Source organism: Poecilia formosa, unplaced genomic scaffold, assembly GCF_000485575.1.
Source record: "Poecilia formosa unplaced genomic scaffold, Poecilia_formosa-5.1.2 Scaffold389, whole genome shotgun sequence".
Classification (NCBI taxonomy): Eukaryota; Metazoa; Chordata; class Actinopteri; order Cyprinodontiformes; family Poeciliidae; genus Poecilia; species Poecilia formosa.
In genome coordinates, this window is record NW_006800328.1 from 503,952 (window position 1) to 520,986 (window position 17,035).

The following is a 17,035-nucleotide window of genomic DNA, read 5'->3' on the forward strand; positions in this document are numbered from 1 at the left end:
CCGCTCCAAGATGGCCGCCGTATTTCCTGCGCCGGAGCGGTCCATGAGGCGTCTATGCTTATATTATGTCTATGGAGCAAAGTAGGAAGGTATACCGCTCCAAGATGGCCGCCGTATTTCCTGCGCCGGAGCGGTCCATGAGGCGTCTATGCTTATATTATGACTATGGTCCACAATGTACATTAGCGTGTTTACGACTGTAGCTTGTGTTTGTGAGACGGTCACGCACGTGGTAGCTGCGCTGTGACGTGAAATGGGCATTAGCCAATGAAACGCGGCCCCTGTGGTAAGGTCCATAACGTGACTTACGTGTCTGTTGTCACCCATCGCATACGCAGTGGTTTCCTCTGAGGGGGGTGAAGATGTCTGTCTAATCGTCAGTAATATAATAGCACTGCATAAATCATAAGATATGGCGACATGTAAAATTGGCAGCGCTTCGCTTTCACAGACGGTGGGGACTTCGTCCAACTTTTAGCGTCACTTGGAAGGAAAGCTTAAAGAAAGGTAAGATCTGTGGACGTGATGCTAGCAAAGCTAGCTGTACAGAGACACGTGTTGCATCTGCGATGAAAAAAAGTTGTCGTTCATGCTGAATTATTTTGTGGAGGTGTTGACTGACGTGTCGCATATATGGGACAACGCTGTGACCAAAGTCTGTATTGATATGACATTCAGGAACGATCCGATTCTTCTGAACGGATCTTTACTGATTAACTTTATTTCAGCTCTAAGTATTTAATCCACATTATGGGAATGTGGATCTCTCAGATCAATTTGAGAAGCAATTTTGATAGGTAAAATAAAATTTTTTGTGTCAGGTAGCGCCGGGTGCTGGTCTTGACTTGGTCTTGGGTAGGTGGTCTTGACTACAACTCTGCTATGTGGCTCCTTGGTTGCATGTCCTCCCCCACCCACCTTCTTTCCATCTCCTTTCTGTTGGATTTCTTTAAAAATAAAAGCCACTAGTGGCAAAAAAGTGAAATTCATGCTATGTTAGGACAGGAGACAAGACGTTTCCATCCCTGAAATTATTATGCATAGAATCACATATCTAAGTCTAAACTATGTTACAGAGAGTAAACATAATAAAAACATGCTTTATCTGTGGCATTGTTCATTAAAATGGCACATTTCTAATATGTTAAAATGAAATGCGATCGGTTAATTTAATGATATTGTATTAGCAATTAGATAATGCATTCAGCAAGTACTTTTACTTTTAATACTTAAGTATTTTTCAAAGCCAGTACTTTCTTACTTTTACTTAAGTACAAATGTTAATGTGGTACTTTGACTTTTACTTAAGTACATTTTTTGAGCACTTTCTCCACCACTGGCTGTAACGCATACACTGTGGCACGCTCTTGGCAGCCTACATGCCACATAAATTACGCCGTGTGTGCTTGTGTGAGGTCAAGGTGTCAGACGGCTCGTACCTATAAAGCCAGACACATTGCCTGTGTGTTTAGCCATGTTAATCTCCAGCACATAGTTTGCATGGCTGCTGTAACCGAGTAAGTCTGCCACCTTTGCCCTTAGTTGGATTAGCTGTTCAAGAATCGCCGTGTTCACCTGGGGAAAAGTAGAAAGGGAAAAAAAAGAAAAAAGAAACACCTGAATCATGTTGTCAGAAACAACTAATCTAACAAAAAAATTAAGATTAAAAGTTTAAAGCTATTCATAATCTTTGAGCAGAACCCCTGAATTATCTTTTTAAGGGATTGTTGGTAAGTGGAGTTCTGGACTCACCTGTTTACACCTGCTGTGGAAAGCTGTTTCCATCTTCCTCCGGGTCTCAGGATTGTGACACCTCTTCATCAGGGGGTGGTAGTGGGGGTATTCCAGCGTCACCTTATACTTCCCCTCTGCTGTCCTCTCCAGACCATTGAGATAGCTTTCAGCGAGGCCTCCTTCGCCAGGTGAACAAATTGAGAATGAATGTCTTGCACTTCTTTGCATGAGCCACAGATTAATGCAAACAGGCTTTTACCTAGTTCCTGCTCGGAAAAAACAAGAAATGTATTGTCCTCGTTCAGATTCCTGTTGAATTCTATGGAGAGGTCACTGATAAGCTTGGAGGTTCTTTTTACTTCCTACGAAAATATAAAGGAAGACATTCTTTTAAACTGGAATTTGAGACTTTGGGTATACAATCAATGGAAATATAACTACAGACTATTTAAAGGCAATCTCTCACAGAAAAACAACATTTATGTATAATTTTATGTAAAATAAAACCAAAGGAGATAGCATAACATACACCAATCACAAAGCTCATAACCTAATCTCCTTATTCTCAGCATCCAGCAGGAAGCACCAACTTCCCACTGACTGCACATCCATAAAAATAACCAATAGCTTGTCCAGGATAATGGTATATACAGAGTTTCATCAATCATACCTTGAACTTGTCCTACAATCACTGCTGTGCTACAATAAATCTTAGAATAAATGTTGATCGTTAATATCTGTGAGATTACCTGCTGTATCTCCTTAGACAGATGCAGTCCTTTCCTCTGGCCCAGTGTAACCAGTCTGTCTAAGAATCTCTTTTCTTCAGTTGAAGGATTGTCTTGAAACTTTTTCTGCCAAAACACACACCACACAAAACATCTTATTGGTGGATTTGAGACCATTCTAAAAAAAAAAAAAAAAAAGTTCAGTAGTACTAGTCATTACAGTTTATATGAAACAAGTATTTTCCATCCAAGAATTAATCAGAACTAAGAAAAAAAATAAAAAAGGGGGCAGTATCCCAGTTGATGATCCATGAGATGTTTTGTTGTATTTTCCAGTAACAAGGTGTACCTGCAAGGCCTTTATACGCTTGAACACGTCTTCCCTCATGCTAATCTCCACGTCAAATTCAGATAGTTTCTTGTCCGCCTCTGTGCTCGCCGACCGAACCTCCTTGTTGGGGCAGACATACTGGGGGAAGTCAAGAACATGGCGGGATGCTAGGAAACACAAAGGAACCACTGAGAACTTCAAGCATTTGCACACCATATAAAATATAAGCAATCCACTACACACAACAGATCAGTCCAGTGGTATCCAAACGTTTTTCAATCAAGGCCAAAATTGTTGAGATGAAACCATTTACATTTCTTGTGCTTTTTTATGTTTTATCCGCTCAATGTGAAAGATCTTATTGAAACGAACAAAACTGAATTTTATTGAAGAGGGATTTGTAAACCATTGTAGATCCAAAGCATAGAAAGGGTTTTTAACAATTGTGTCATTAAAAGACAGGCAAACTGTTTCCTTATATTTTGGGTTCATTGTCCATTCTTGTGGACTTTTTTTTAATGTGCTTTTCAGTAAGAGTTACTGGATGTCTGTGGTTCTGTTAACTTTTTTTTTCTTTTAATTTTAACTGCCTTTGAAACTGTCGCCCTAAAAGATGGCACATGATGCATCAAACGTGATGCCAAAAATTCCACTTCTTTTCATAAATTTATAAGTTTTTAAAAACATTTTATTTATATGTGTGCATCTGAAGGCCTGACTGTGCCCCTAAACAATAAATTTAAAAATGGCAAGAATATTCTCTTGCATCATTTTGTGTAAATTAACTCAAGAAAACTGTTTAGTTTGTGCTGAACATGCTCTAACTTTCCACTAGAGACCGCTGTAAGCACATTATGTAGAGCCAAGAACCGTGAAAGGCTTCATTAATTTCAACCATACAGATGTATTCAATGTATTCAAAAGTAAATCCAATGGCTTGAACAGCAGACATTGTGTATAACAGCTATGCTAATATTTAAACGTCTGTGTGAGGAGATTGCTTTGCTTTAAACGTCTTTCAACCTCCAGGCTTTCTATTGGCTATCAGCATGACATGTTTCTGTCATGTGACCAGAAACAAAGCAAATCGGTTTCTTTTTCACGCAAGCTTTTAGTTTGATTTGGCTCATTCATCTTAATTTTCCACTGTAAAACATCAGTGATTGACAAACAACAATTTCTATTTACATTATTTGTTTTGTGTGAGTGATAAAATGTTAAAGTTTGTGAACCGTGAATCAGAATGTGGTGGACCCGATTTATATAGTTTCCTCACCAGTTATGTGGTATCGCTTCTCGGCCTTTTGGCTAAGATCAAGTGTAGTATCTGTTCTTATCAGTTTAATATCTGATACGTCCCCTACCCGGGGACCATATATTAAATTGATTTTTGGAGCAGGGAGATGGAATAGGGGCTTGCTCCGTCCACTCCACGCATCGACCTGGTATTGCAGTACTTCCAGGAACGGTGCACCCCCCTCATGTGTAAAATGAAAATAATACACTCAAGCTGTCTACAGGCTCAACTGAATCCCATGAAGTTTTGAATTTAAAAATGGCAACTTTTTTTGCTATGAGCCAATTTTAAGACAGGTTGACAATGAAATGCTGTGGACATGTAATATATCCTAAATGAAAACATAATACAGAAATTAAATACATTTATGTATTAACTTCACAGTAAAAAAAAAAAAAAAAAAGTCAAATCTTTCTTTGAGTTACATCACGACAGTGAACACATAGTGTTGCAAAATCTAAACGAACTTAAGGCTTGAAAGAACACTTTTACTGCTATATGCACATTAGGAATTTAAATGGGCAGACAAACAACAAAAACACAATGACACTCCTGGAGAGAGCATCCTAAATTTTATGAAGAGAAAACAATAAACAACACTAACCTTTACTATAACCTTGGGCATACAACTACAGGTATTTTATTGGTGTTAACACAAATTGTCTAAACGACAGAGACAAGACACAGAGGCGGTTCTAACCGGTTTGGTGCCCCGGCTGAACAACCACACTGTCTTTACAATGACTCAAACGTGTATTTGATTGGTATTTGATTTGACTCTTAAAACAAATTGACACAGCAGGGACTAGGCTTAGTTTTTAATTTAACTGTATTGACAACAGCATAAAACTCATTTTACCTTCACCTACCAGTTGATTACAGAGAACTGGCAGGGTGAATGCAAAAGTTGGTTCTCTAAAAGACTTCCTGAGCGTAAGCAATTCACTTTACTCACATGCGTAGTCCAGCTTAGCGTTGGCCAGGGCTTCCAGCGTGTTTTCAGTAGAGACGCTTTCTATGTGTAGAGATCCGACTTCGTCATAGACCTTCTTCACTCTGGCTATCAAGGTGTCTGTGACTGATCTGATCTCGTCCGGGGAAAGATCCCATCTCAGAGGGTTCCTGCTGTTTTCAGCCTGAGAGCAGTCTCTGGTGGACATCACCGATCCCTGTGGAATCTTCATTCTCAGGTGATGTTTAGAGGATCTGGAGGAAGACAGTGAACAGTCCATCTCAGTTTCTATGTAGCAGAAACTGTGGTGGTGCACAACCCACGTAAGGAGGCTTTAGTCCTCAATGTGGCCAGGTTTGAATCCTGGCATGATGTCTTTTGTCACATGTCCCCCCTCTTCCTCATTACCCACTTTTCTGTCCTAGCACTTTCAAATAAAGGCCACTAGAGCCAAAAATAACCCCTAAATAAAATAAATGCTTGGGGTGCTGAGGTGGCGCAGGGGTTAAGCACAATATGGAGGCCTTAGTCCTTGATGTGGCTGTTGCAGGTTAGATTCCTGGCCTGGTGACCTTTGCTGTATGTCTTCCATCCACCCTTGTCCCTTTGTGAGTTTGGGAGGGTTGCTGGTGCCTATCTCCAGCTAATGAGAGATAGGCACCAGCAGAGACAGGACAGAGACAGGACATCAACCTGTCCTTGATGTGGCAGGTTTGATTCCTGGCCTGGTGACCTTTGCTGTATGTCTTCCATCCACCCTTGTCCCTTTGTGAGTTTGGGAGGGTTGCTGGTGCCTATCTCCAGCTAATGTTCCAGGTAAGAGGTGGGGTGCACCCTGGACAGTCTGTCGCAGGGCAGCACAGAGGACAAACAACCATGCACACACACACTCACACCTAGGGACAATTTAGAGAAACCAATTAACTTAACAGTTTGTGGATGGAAACCAGAGTACCTGGAGAAAGGCCACGTATGCACAGGGAGAACATGCAAACTCCATGCAGAAAGACCCCAGGCTGGGAATTGAACCCAGAGCCTTCTTGCTGCAAGGCAACAGCTCTACCAATTGCACCACTGTATGTCTTCCCCCTTCTATGATTACCTAATTTACTGTCAAATAAAGGCCACTAGAGCCAATAAAACCTTTAAGAAAATGCACAGTACATTGCAAAAGAATTGGTATCTCTTGGACTTGACCCCAATTTTTTATCTTACAGCCACAACCTTCAAGGACTTTGTCATCAGAAGTTGATGGGATAGAAGTAGAGTGAAATTGTGGTTTTTGACATTTTTTCATAAACAGGAATTTTTAAGTCTTACCAAATATTCCCAGTGAAGGTTCACAAGTGAAGGAGGACTTAATTCCTATTTTTATTTTTTTTTGTCGCAGTTTTGGCCTCTGTCTCGGACTGTTAGGTCTTGGTCTTGTTCAACAAATTGGGCAAAGACTGGTTTGAGACTCAATAGTTTCTGTAGCTACAATCCGGTAGCTTGCCATCATCAGCGTGTGAATTTGACCTTTGATATTCCAATTTGAGATATAAAGGGCAATATAAATATATTTTTATGAAAACAGTGATCAGAGCACGGCTGCGTCCGACCATCTCAGTAAAAAATACAGTATCATTGCTAATGACAGTGAAATCTTGTTGCACATGAATGTTCATAAACCCAGAAAATGATCAAATTGTGTAATATCGAGTGATTGACTCTTATAATCGTAATCATGTGTTAATGTGACAAGATTAGCAGAAATCAGTTCCTTAAAAAAGACTGGAATACAGCAGCAGGTTGCAGTCATTAAACACCTGAAGGCAAAGATAAGTATGTCTTGAGGGTCTAGCAGTAGTTGACACACAAGTGGAAAGAACATGATATGGTGTCCCAAGCGATACAAGTTAAACTAGGAGAGTACGCTCCGAGCCTGAATGCTTGACCCACATTTTTAGAGGATCTAGTGACTCAAGTGTGGTTTTGTGAGAATGTCTTGATCTGGTTTTATTCCAGACTACCCACTGTAGTCTGCAGACAATGTGAAATTAAGGCCCGGTCAATTGACCGGATACACAATTGACTCCGGACTTTTACAGTCAATAGCCCTGTAGATGCATAAGAAGCTCTAACCATCCTCCTTCCACTTTTAAGCTCAAAACCTTGCATGATGTGTTTGTTGTAGTTTGCTAAAATTAGTCATTATGTATGACTAACAACCCAAAAATGATTTTCATTCCTCTTCTACACCTCTTTTTTTAATACATGTGATCAAGCAACAGTGAAGACCAAAGAACACAACAAACAAGTCAAGGAGAATGTTGAAAAGGTATGTCACCACTGCAAACATACAGAATAAGCCAAGAAAGAGGTGCAGAGAGCCACAACCCAAGTGATGATTTTTTTTAAAAATTTTTATTATTATTATTGGTCAAAGCATTAGCTCTTGGGGCAATTGTTAGTCATGCAAGCCACATATCTGGTGGTTTCATTTGCAGTCTACAACATGTGAAAGACAGTGATCTGGTAAGATTAGACCAAAGTGTAACTTTTTAACTTAAATAAATAGTCGTTGTCAACATTGGTCAAGTTTTATTTATATATGTTTAAAAAAAAATTAGGGCTACATCTTGCGATTATTTTAGTTAGATTAATATCAATTAATTTGATGATTAATTGGAAAAAAAACTTGAAACAATCTGCAGATTTTCCATCAAAGTCTTTTAGAAAATCTTGGGAATACAAACAATATTTCAAGCAATCAGCTTTTTTGAGCCAGTATACTCCAGTTAACCGACTAATCATTTCAAAATATCGGCCGATATGAATATTAGTGCAGATATGTCTGCATTCCTTATTGAAATGTGACAATATATGGAAAAACTAACGGGTGTAAATATTTTCCTTTCAATTTTAAAGCTTCTTTTTATACGACACAGAGCATGAGAGGTGTCACCGAAGCGTTTGCGGACTTTCTCCTAATGACCCCACTGGAATTCTTTTCCTGCTAGTTAGAAACTTTTCCCATGTCCAGCCGTCGGTGTAAAGTTTCACGGCACAGCAGCGGAATCCCTTCACCCCAAATTATTTCCAGGCTGGAATAACTGTCGGACAACCTTCACACAACAGCTGAAAATTCACAAAAAATCTTGACGACCAAAGAGCAAAACCTCTGAATGTTTTTTGTTTGTTTTTTTTTACCATGCACGTGCGACCGTACAAAGCGATAATCCTGCAATCGCACACATGTGGAACAGCCGGAAGCAGATGCTCGGCATACCTGCAAAGTGTTCTGCACACTGCAACCATTAACGCACACATGCCGCCGGATTGTCATGCGCTTATAGCTTTACCAGGGCAGAAAACAAAACTCTTCCAGGCTTACTGTCGCCACTACACTCCCAAAAGCTGCGCTCCTGTCGATGTTTTCTCTTCGTGTGTGACAGAAAAGGAAAAAAAAGAAAAAAAAAAAAAAAAACCTCTCGCTTCCGCAGGCCACAGCGCATGCGCCGGGGGAAGGAAACGCTCGCGCCGTCCTCATGACGCGGTGGCAAACAGACAGCTGAGGAGCTCAGGTAAGGTGGGCGGGAGGGGAGACACCGATCATTACCCTTTAACGTAGAGCTATTACGAATACGCGGGTTTAATAACTGATGCTTAATCAGTTCGGAGATGTTTTCTTCTTCACCTTCTCAGAGGGTCGTGTTTGTTTCAGCCTGTGTGCAGCATCACTCCGGCTGCAGAGCATTGTAGTGTTCAGATTAGGCTGTTTTAAAAGCAGCCAACGCCCGGCTGCGTGTCATATAGCCCGTCCGACGAGCTGATAAATATGTTTTCTTTTAACAGCAAAAAGTGTGCATTATGAATGAAAACACCCCAGTTCCTCCCCTCTTACATCACAGCTCCCGCATCACTGCATGTAGCCGTGTGTCAACACACACACACACACACACACACACACACACACACGGTAAGGGAGGAGTGGGCTGTTCCAGCCGGACCAGAACAGCGAATGGCATCAGCACGTGACGGAGATATGAGGCAGTGTTTGTGTTTTTTTATCAGCATGCAGACGATATAACGACCGTCATCGCTTTACCATACCCCCCCCCTGCTGCACCTATTACCAGGTCAGGCGCAGGGGAAGCAGCGTGGAGCTGCAACCAACGTGTGAACGCAACAACAATAAATATGTCCGAATTATGCAACGAGTTGTCCTGGAAACAAGGGACTACGTGAAAGGCCGGAATCTTTATTATATTTGATAATAACGTGGCTGGACGAACCAGAAGGGAGTCAACCTCAAATGTTACGATGCTTCTTTTTTCAAGAGTGCCATAGAATTAAATATTATAGGACTACCATATAAATGGTTTATCTGTGAACAGGTACATCTAAAATCTGAAAATCTTATGTGCATTTCAAATTCAAAATTACTTTATTGATCCCAAAGGGAAATTAAATGTTATTGTAAACTCATATTAATTCAAATTCTTCAAAGAGTAGTTGGAGGATGATGATAGCTATTGGCAGATAAGATCTCCTGTAGCAGTCTGTTTTACAACAAATTTGAAGAAGCCTCTGACCAAGGAAATTATTCCTCTTTTTACTCAGAGTCCCTTAAATAAAATCCAAAGCAACTTATTGCAGTAACAAGAACAAAGAGCCAAAAACATACAGTGGGATCTAAAATGGTTGATTAAGAAATCTAGACTGAGGGATGTAAATTAACAGAATACTCAGGCAATACCACATTCAATCTAAAGTCACTTTTTCAGTAGTATTAATCAAAAAAGTGAACTGTTTGTTCTTCACTTTGTTGAAGGAACAGGTATATTCAATTTTTTATATGTGGGCACAGTACACTATCCCATTAAAATTCAATCACTAATTGGAATAATAAGGAACTGCAATTTAAATACTAAAAACTACATTTCAATTACATGATTGAAAACTGTGGAAACGCATTTCATTTCCCATTTTCTGACAAATCACTCATGGTGGATTCAAAAACGAGTGCCCTCCTTTTTCCAAATCCGAATCTCCTCCTGTGCTCAACAGTTTCTGGGTCAAAATGGCCGTGGAGAAGCGCCTGGCGTTCGCTATTGTGCAATTTCTACGAGACCAAACTCATCGCAGTGCTTTAAATTCTGATGAGCAAGAGAGCCTGGAGGGTAAGTCAGCTCACCCAAATATTCTGTACACCTGTATAGAGAATCCACTACAAAGAATTCATGCCCCTTAGACTTCTTTTTCTATTTATTTCGGTTTTAAATGTTAAGGTTTACCACAGACTCTTGACTGGATTTTTGTTTTGACTAAGTCACATTCTAAAACATGAATATGCCTTCATATGAACTCTTTCTCTATAGCCCTGGCAGCTCCATTACACACAGTTTCTTGGCAGCCTTTTATGGGTTTTTATCCACAGTTCACCAGCTTCGTGGACCGCTATGATGCTGCCACCACCATGCTTCCTTGTGTAGATTAAAAAAAATTCTTGAAAGAAATTTACTCACACTGTTATAATTTACTTACTCTGAGCTGTATGATCATTTCCTCTCTTCAGTTGCGATCCAGTGCTTGGAGACTACCTTCAAGATCAGCTCCAGTGACTGCCATCTCGCTGTATCCCAGCCACTCAGAGAGATATTCCTCAACGCCCTGCTCAAGGTGGGTGGTGACAACTACATCGGTGTAGCGTGGTGACATACCAAGGCACTCGATGGAAGCAGCCGTTTAACACACTGTATGAGAAATGTTAACAGTTACCTGCTTTATTGCAAATATGTCATTTCAAATCGATGCTCTTCAAAGATCAGTCCCTGGAGTCTTGTAGCAAAGTGAAAGTTGAGGTGTCGTTTTCCTTTCATTGGAACTACCAGACAAAAAGAAATCCTCTCTAATAGTTTCATTTATGTTTATTAAATCTCATCGGTGACTTTTCTATGTCACAGAACGACAATCTCACCGTACCAGAGACGTCCCCGTCTCCTGAAGACATAGAACGGGCAGAGCAACTTAAAAATGAAGGTATGTTGTCAGCAGATGCAAATACATTGTTGCGTTTCCATGTTTTGTCAAGCTACAGACAAACATTTCACTGTGTTTCAATGGGATTTTAAATGATTTTCATGACTGGGGTGGTGCAGGCGACGCAGCATAGTGTCAGATAATATTGAATGAATAATAAAACAGAGAAGTTACATAAAGCTGTAGGAAAACAACTAAAATTGGGAGGAATTACAGAGGATCCAGCAGTGAGAGATTACTGATGGAGGGTGGAAATAAAAAGAGAACCAGAAGAGCTAATCACAGGTGAATGGATGCAGCTGGGGAAGGAAGCAGGTAAACTTACACAATGGGATAAACAGATGGCAAGAAATAAGGACGTTAACAATAAACAAATGATCAAAACAAAAGCATAAATGAGATCAGAAGTCCAAACATTAACGGAACAGTGCACGATTGTTTTCCTGTTCATTTCCCTTTGCAAAAATCAAATGATAATAAAAACATAGATTAGCCTATCTCCAGCTAACGTTCCGGGCGAGAGGCGGGGTCACCCTGGACAGGTCGCCAGTCTGTCGCAGGGAGGTTTAGACTTTGAATGGGCTATTCTGACTCGTATGTTTCGATCTGAACCATTCCCACTGTAGCGTTGGATGTATTGTTGGGCTCATGCTGGGAGCTTACCCTCCGCCTCATTGTCAAGACTTTCACTCTGTATGTTACTCCATCCATCATGTCAGAAACTCTTAACCATTCTGAATATAAACAGATGGACATTGAATTAATTTCTTTACTGCAGCTTAAAAACATTTGCTTTAAAAAAAAAAAGGGGTTAGGATCTTTTTAAGTAAAAATCTGCACCAGAACTGTAGATTAGAATCCACAAGGGGACACGCTAAATTAAAAATGTCAAACCCTTCAGCTGCATTGGAGAGATCCGGCAGATCTGACCTGCTCAGAGTGACATTTTATTGGCACGGGTTGGATCCACTAGTAGCCTTAACGGAGAAGGTTCACTGAAAATCAATACAAAGTTGTTGTGAGTGGTTTCTACCCTGACAGGAGGATCACCGCTATGCTACTGGTTATTAATCACGAAAGATGCAAAATATTGTTTTGCTTGTGTTTAAAAAGATGCTCCAGTGGCTTTGGAACCCACACTTCTACATAATCAGGTTAAAAACATGTAAAGCATAAACACATACCCAATATAGTGGTCTAACTCATTTTTTTTAGCAAAAGTGATTTATTTCTTTCAAAAATCATCTTTTTTTGCCAAGAAACAAAATCACTTGGCAAAAAATGACGTAGGTCATTATTTTTGATAAGTGACGATAAGTTCAAATCATTTACAATTGTTCTCAAATTTTTTTAGGGAACAATCATATGAAGGAGGAAAACTACAGATGTGCAGTTGAATGCTACACAAAGGCCATAGATCTGGACCTAAGAAACGCTGTGTATTACTGCAACAGGTACTAAGGACATATAGTTTGTGTCCAATGCTGTGATTCAATAAAGGTCTAATTGTGGTTTTATAATTCCATGTTGTAAAGCCAGTGTACCGTCTTCAGGTGCTGATGCAGACTCTATAAGTGACCTCTGATTTATGTATGAATGTATTTTCTTTGTAGAGCTGCTGCTCACAGTAAACTGGGTAATTATACTGAGGCGACTGGAGACTGTGAAAGAGCCATTGGGATTGATCCAACCTACAGCAAAGCATATGGGAGGATGGGGTGAGTTTATGACTGTAAACTAACAATAAAGCATGCTGTGCTAATATCGGCATCCCTCATAAAAGTTGTAAAAAACAAAAGCTTCCAATTGAAAACGTAAAAACTGTTTGGTGATATGAACACATTTAGTTGGTTACTTCAGTGGCTATTTTCCTGTGACTAATGAATGGATTGATATTTAAGATCAATACACATATCGTTCTCAAATTATTTCATCTGTTGTCTTACTCTTGTGAAAATGAAGTAGGCGAAATATATCTGTCACATTGAAGTTTTACATTAATCCCCAATTTCATGTTTTCCTGTGAAAAAAATACAGACAATGTAGGCATTCTGAAAAAATAAGGAAGAAAAGAAAGGATTAACTACATTCATTTAGGGAGGTTTTAATCGGACATTAGTAAGTGTAGCAATGGTTTAAAAAATGTAAAAGTTAGGGATCAGTACATAATACAACCTGGAATTTTTCACAACTTACAGCCTTTTTTTCTTGGATATTTAATATAACTTCACATAATGCTACCCCAAAACTTTACCAGAACTTTCTGAGTACTTACCTAGTAGTGCACTGAAACTTTCGCAGAACTTGCTGGTCACTTCTTGGGAAAGTACCTCTAAAATTCCATTAAAACTACCTGGCAGAATCCAGAAAGTAACTTATACGCTATGGGAAAGTATCTAGTATGTTCAATGAAAGTTCGAGCAAATAACTTGGAAAGTATCTGGCATGTTCCAGGAAAGTTCAAGGGAAGTACCTGGAAAATTCCAAAAAAAGTACCCAATAAATTTAATGAAAGCACCTACTAAGTTCTACAACCTTTCTGGTAAATTTCATGAATTTGCTTGAAAGGCTTATGGAAAATAAGTTCTGGAAAGTACCGTAACAATTTAAGAAAGTATCATAAAGGTTTCATGAAAGTACCTTGAAAGGCTCAGGACATTGCCCAGTAAGTTCCTCTTCTACCAAGGTTATCACAGTTTCTTTCTGGTGAGCTTTGGAAAGTTTTGAGAAGCTATATTTGATAAGTAGAAAGTTGTAGAAAGTTCCAGGACACAACCTCCTGGGATAGTTGCAGAATGTAAAACTACAAGCTGAATTATGCTGCCATCAACTACACTGATTAGTTTCTGACATTTTTCTGTCTGAGATTTCGCTGCTTCCGCAGGAGATGTTTTAATTTTAGGGTGTTTTACACATTTTTTTTTTGCAGAGATGTCAAATTGTGGAGGTCCCTGTGTATATTGAATCTGATTTGTCTACCTTGTGTGTGGGTGCAGTTTGGCTTTAACTGCAATGAATAAGTATCCAGAGGCGATTTCATACTTCAAGAAAGCCCTGGTTCTAGACCCGGAGAATGACACGTATAAATCCAACCTGAAGATCGCAGAGCAGAAGCATAAAGAAGCTTCCAGCCCAGTGAGTGAAAATGGGAATGTTTTATTTTAGTTAATTACCGATTACTTGATTGTTGTCAACTTAAACTGTTTTTTTTTTTTGTTTTGTTTTTTTTTAAATTGCCAACACTGTTACAGATTGCTGCCGGATTGGGATTTGACATGGCAAGTTTAATCAACAACCCAGCCTTCATCAGCATGGTGAGACTCCTGGTAACTCTGTTGTACTTGAAAAAGTTTTGACAAAAAGCTTGTCGATATAGGCGGCCAGGATCCTCAACACTGGTTCCTATTAACCGTTAAAGTTATTGCGTTGTTAAAATGTCTTACCCTTGGCTCCTAGCATGTAAAAACTATGAGACGTGGGAGGGCCAGCCGGGTCAAGAACATTTCTACAAACCTGCCATAGTTTTACTGCGGCAACGACAAGACACATCTGAATCCAATAGCAGCCCGGCTGCATCCAGACCAAGGAATTACGAGCCCTGTTTCGTCATAAAACCGCCAATGCAATCGGCAGTAAATTGTTCCTCCTACAGTGTTTGTGTGCAACCCGATTGATTTCGGCTCCATTTCTGTTTACAGGCCGCGAGCGTCATGCAGAACCAACAAGTCCAGCAGCTGTGAGTGCAATGCAGATTTAACCATGTTTGGAATCGGCTCAAAAGCTTGAATGGAATCTGTAGTTTTAATAGGTTCTTTTTCTTTTTTTAATCGCACAACCTACTCACTGTCTCTGTGTGCTCAGCATGTCGGGAATGATGTCGAATGCAGTTAGAGGTCCTGCCGCAGGAGTGGGAGGACTGTCTGACATCTCCAGCTTGATTGAGGCGTAAGTAGAAGAGTGAAGACAGAAGATTTGCACAAGTTATGACTGTAATATACATTTTTGCTTCAGTTTATGGGGGTTGGGGAGCCATTTCCAGGATTCAATCCAGCTGCTGCTGGTATTGATCCATTTGTCTTTGGCAAGAAAGCAACTGAGCAATAATGCCGCTTCTAACTCTTCCATATAAAATGACATTGCCAAAGCTCTGCCTTCCATTTATGCAATACTTCATGTCTTTTGCGAAACATAGCTCTATTAGTTTTATGATTTAATTCATGTAAACCATACAACTAGCTTTTAACCTTTTACAACAATGTTATGGCCTTAACTTGTAAATTCCAAATTAGAGCTCAAATCAATTAATTCAATTAATTGAAATAATTGTCAAGTAATTTAATAGTCATTTAATTGTTAACTGGAGAATACGAACCACAAATAGGCAATTTGCTGAAAGCACAACACACTCAGAGTAGAAGTATTTTTTTCAGTTAGATTAATCGCATTAATCAGGATTAATGGAACGAAATAATCATCAACTAATTTTTTTTTTTTTTTTTGATTAATTGTTCACTGGAATATACAGACTAAAATAAAAGGCCATTTGCTGAAAGAACAACATACTCAGAACAAAAGTATTGTTTTAGTTGTGGAAACGATACTTTTCACAATTAACTGATTAATCACGATTAATTGGATTAATTGATTATTCGAAATAGAAACTAATTTAATAAGCAACTGTTAACTGGAGGATAAAAGACTGAAAAAAGGCCATGAGACACTTGGAGCATAAGCAATTTTTTTAGCTGCAGATGCATCCTTTGCTACAAATGATAAAGTGTATATTATATGAATGCTATGTTACATCATTTCAAGGAAAAGGAAATACAGCAAGTGTTTCTAATATTGTATAAACAGGGCTTAAGTCAAAATGAAATAAAAAATTTGCAGAATGTGCCAGATTTTTTAATTATTTTTAAATCTGATTAATTGTAATCAGTTACTAAAATAATCATTCTTTGCAGCCCTACTCCAAATATCTTTGGGCATTTTCCTAAGAAAAATGCAGTTTATTTTAAATTTTATGTTCCTAACCTTCCTGGATGTTAAACAATATAACAAGACTTCCTCTTTCTTGCTTTTTTTTTTTTCTTACCCCCGCCATCAGGGGCCAGCAGTTCGCCCAGCAAATCCAGCAGCAGAACCCAGAGCTCATCGAACAGCTAAGGAACCACATCCGGAGCCGTTCCTTCAGCGGCAGCGCTGAGGAGCACTCATGATTTATTTGGGTATTCTTCCACTTAAAAGCGAAACTCTCTTAGCAGCAGACCGTGCACTCATCCAGGTCTCATTTATACAGCCGTAACAGCTGAGTAATTTCATTGCAGACACTCTTTATTTGCCTCCGAAGAAGAGCAACCATATGGCGCGATAACAATCTCTACACCCATTTCTAGTCCCCGGCACAGCTGGAAAGAAGAGATGAGGATGGGGTCGAAGGCACTTTAACTGAGACTATAGGAGAGGAAAAACAACAACAACAAAAAACTGGAGACTGGACCATTAAAACAAAACATCCCACCAAACAAGACAACACCTGGTGATAAAACAGGAGCCTAGATGTCAGTCAGTCCACCAACAGACCGTGAAGTGAATATTATCTCCAGTCGGAGTCATCGTGTTGGATGTGGCGAAGTCACTGACTTCTTCATAAGTCGAGGATTCATCTCTCTATTCATAATACAGAAAGAGTGGAGGAGGAATGTACTTAAACCGCTTAGCAGGGAAAATTGCAGCTTTTTTTCATAAATACTACATCAAGCTTTGGTTGTTTATAATGTTTAATATTATTTTTATAGTCAGAATCAACTTTTAACACCATACTCGCTTTGTTTGAATAACTATAATTAAAAAAAAACATTCAGCCTTTGAATATTATGGGACTCACGTTACTGCTATTTAATGCATACACATCATCATTAAGGCAACAATGTAATTGTATTAGCAGTGTTTGCAGCCTGTTCAGTTGG

The 17,035-nt window shown here is 39.4% G+C and overlaps 2 protein-coding genes across 5 annotated transcripts in view; one reads left to right on the plus strand and one right to left on the minus strand.

The window, feature by feature from the left end:
• Positions 1 to 8,486, minus strand: part of nln (neurolysin (metallopeptidase M3 family)) — a 21,628-nt gene extending 13,142 nt beyond the window's left edge. The window contains exons 1-7 of one of the 3 annotated variants that reach the window (XM_007575822.2): positions 8,387 to 8,486; positions 5,046 to 5,296; positions 2,812 to 2,960; positions 2,484 to 2,588; positions 1,994 to 2,096; positions 1,753 to 1,913; positions 1,440 to 1,575 (exon numbers count right to left, since the gene is read on the minus strand). In XM_007575822.2, coding sequence (XP_007575884.1) covers positions 1,440 to 1,575; positions 1,753 to 1,913; positions 1,994 to 2,096; positions 2,484 to 2,588; positions 2,812 to 2,960; positions 5,046 to 5,274 — 883 coding nt within the window. In that variant the 5' untranslated portion in view covers positions 5,275 to 5,296; positions 8,387 to 8,486. Of the gene's footprint in view, positions 1 to 1,439; positions 1,576 to 1,752; positions 1,914 to 1,993; positions 2,097 to 2,483; positions 2,589 to 2,811; positions 2,961 to 5,045; positions 5,297 to 8,313 lie in introns of all 3 variants that reach the window. The other 2 variants (XM_007575823.2, XM_007575820.2) reach the window with 2 other exon arrangements.
• Positions 8,487 to 8,522: 36 nt separating this feature from the next.
• sgtb (small glutamine rich tetratricopeptide repeat co-chaperone beta) lies at positions 8,523 to 16,538 on the plus strand. Of its 2 annotated transcripts, XM_007575819.2 has the most exons (12): positions 8,523 to 8,608; positions 10,095 to 10,207; positions 10,603 to 10,706; positions 10,991 to 11,066; positions 12,421 to 12,520; positions 12,680 to 12,784; positions 14,063 to 14,201; positions 14,318 to 14,380; positions 14,765 to 14,802; positions 14,928 to 15,011; positions 16,174 to 16,294; positions 16,394 to 16,538. In XM_007575819.2, the coding sequence occupies exons 2-11, from the start codon at positions 10,108 to 10,110 to the stop codon at positions 16,283 to 16,285; spliced, it is 921 nt and encodes a 306-aa protein (XP_007575881.1). In that variant the 5' UTR covers positions 8,523 to 8,608; positions 10,095 to 10,107; the 3' UTR covers positions 16,286 to 16,294; positions 16,394 to 16,538. The 2 variants fall into 2 exon arrangements, with proteins under 2 accessions (XP_007575881.1, XP_007575880.1); XM_007575818.2 differs by having other exon boundaries at positions 16,174 to 16,538.
• The last annotated feature ends 497 nt before the right edge of the window (positions 16,539 to 17,035 follow it).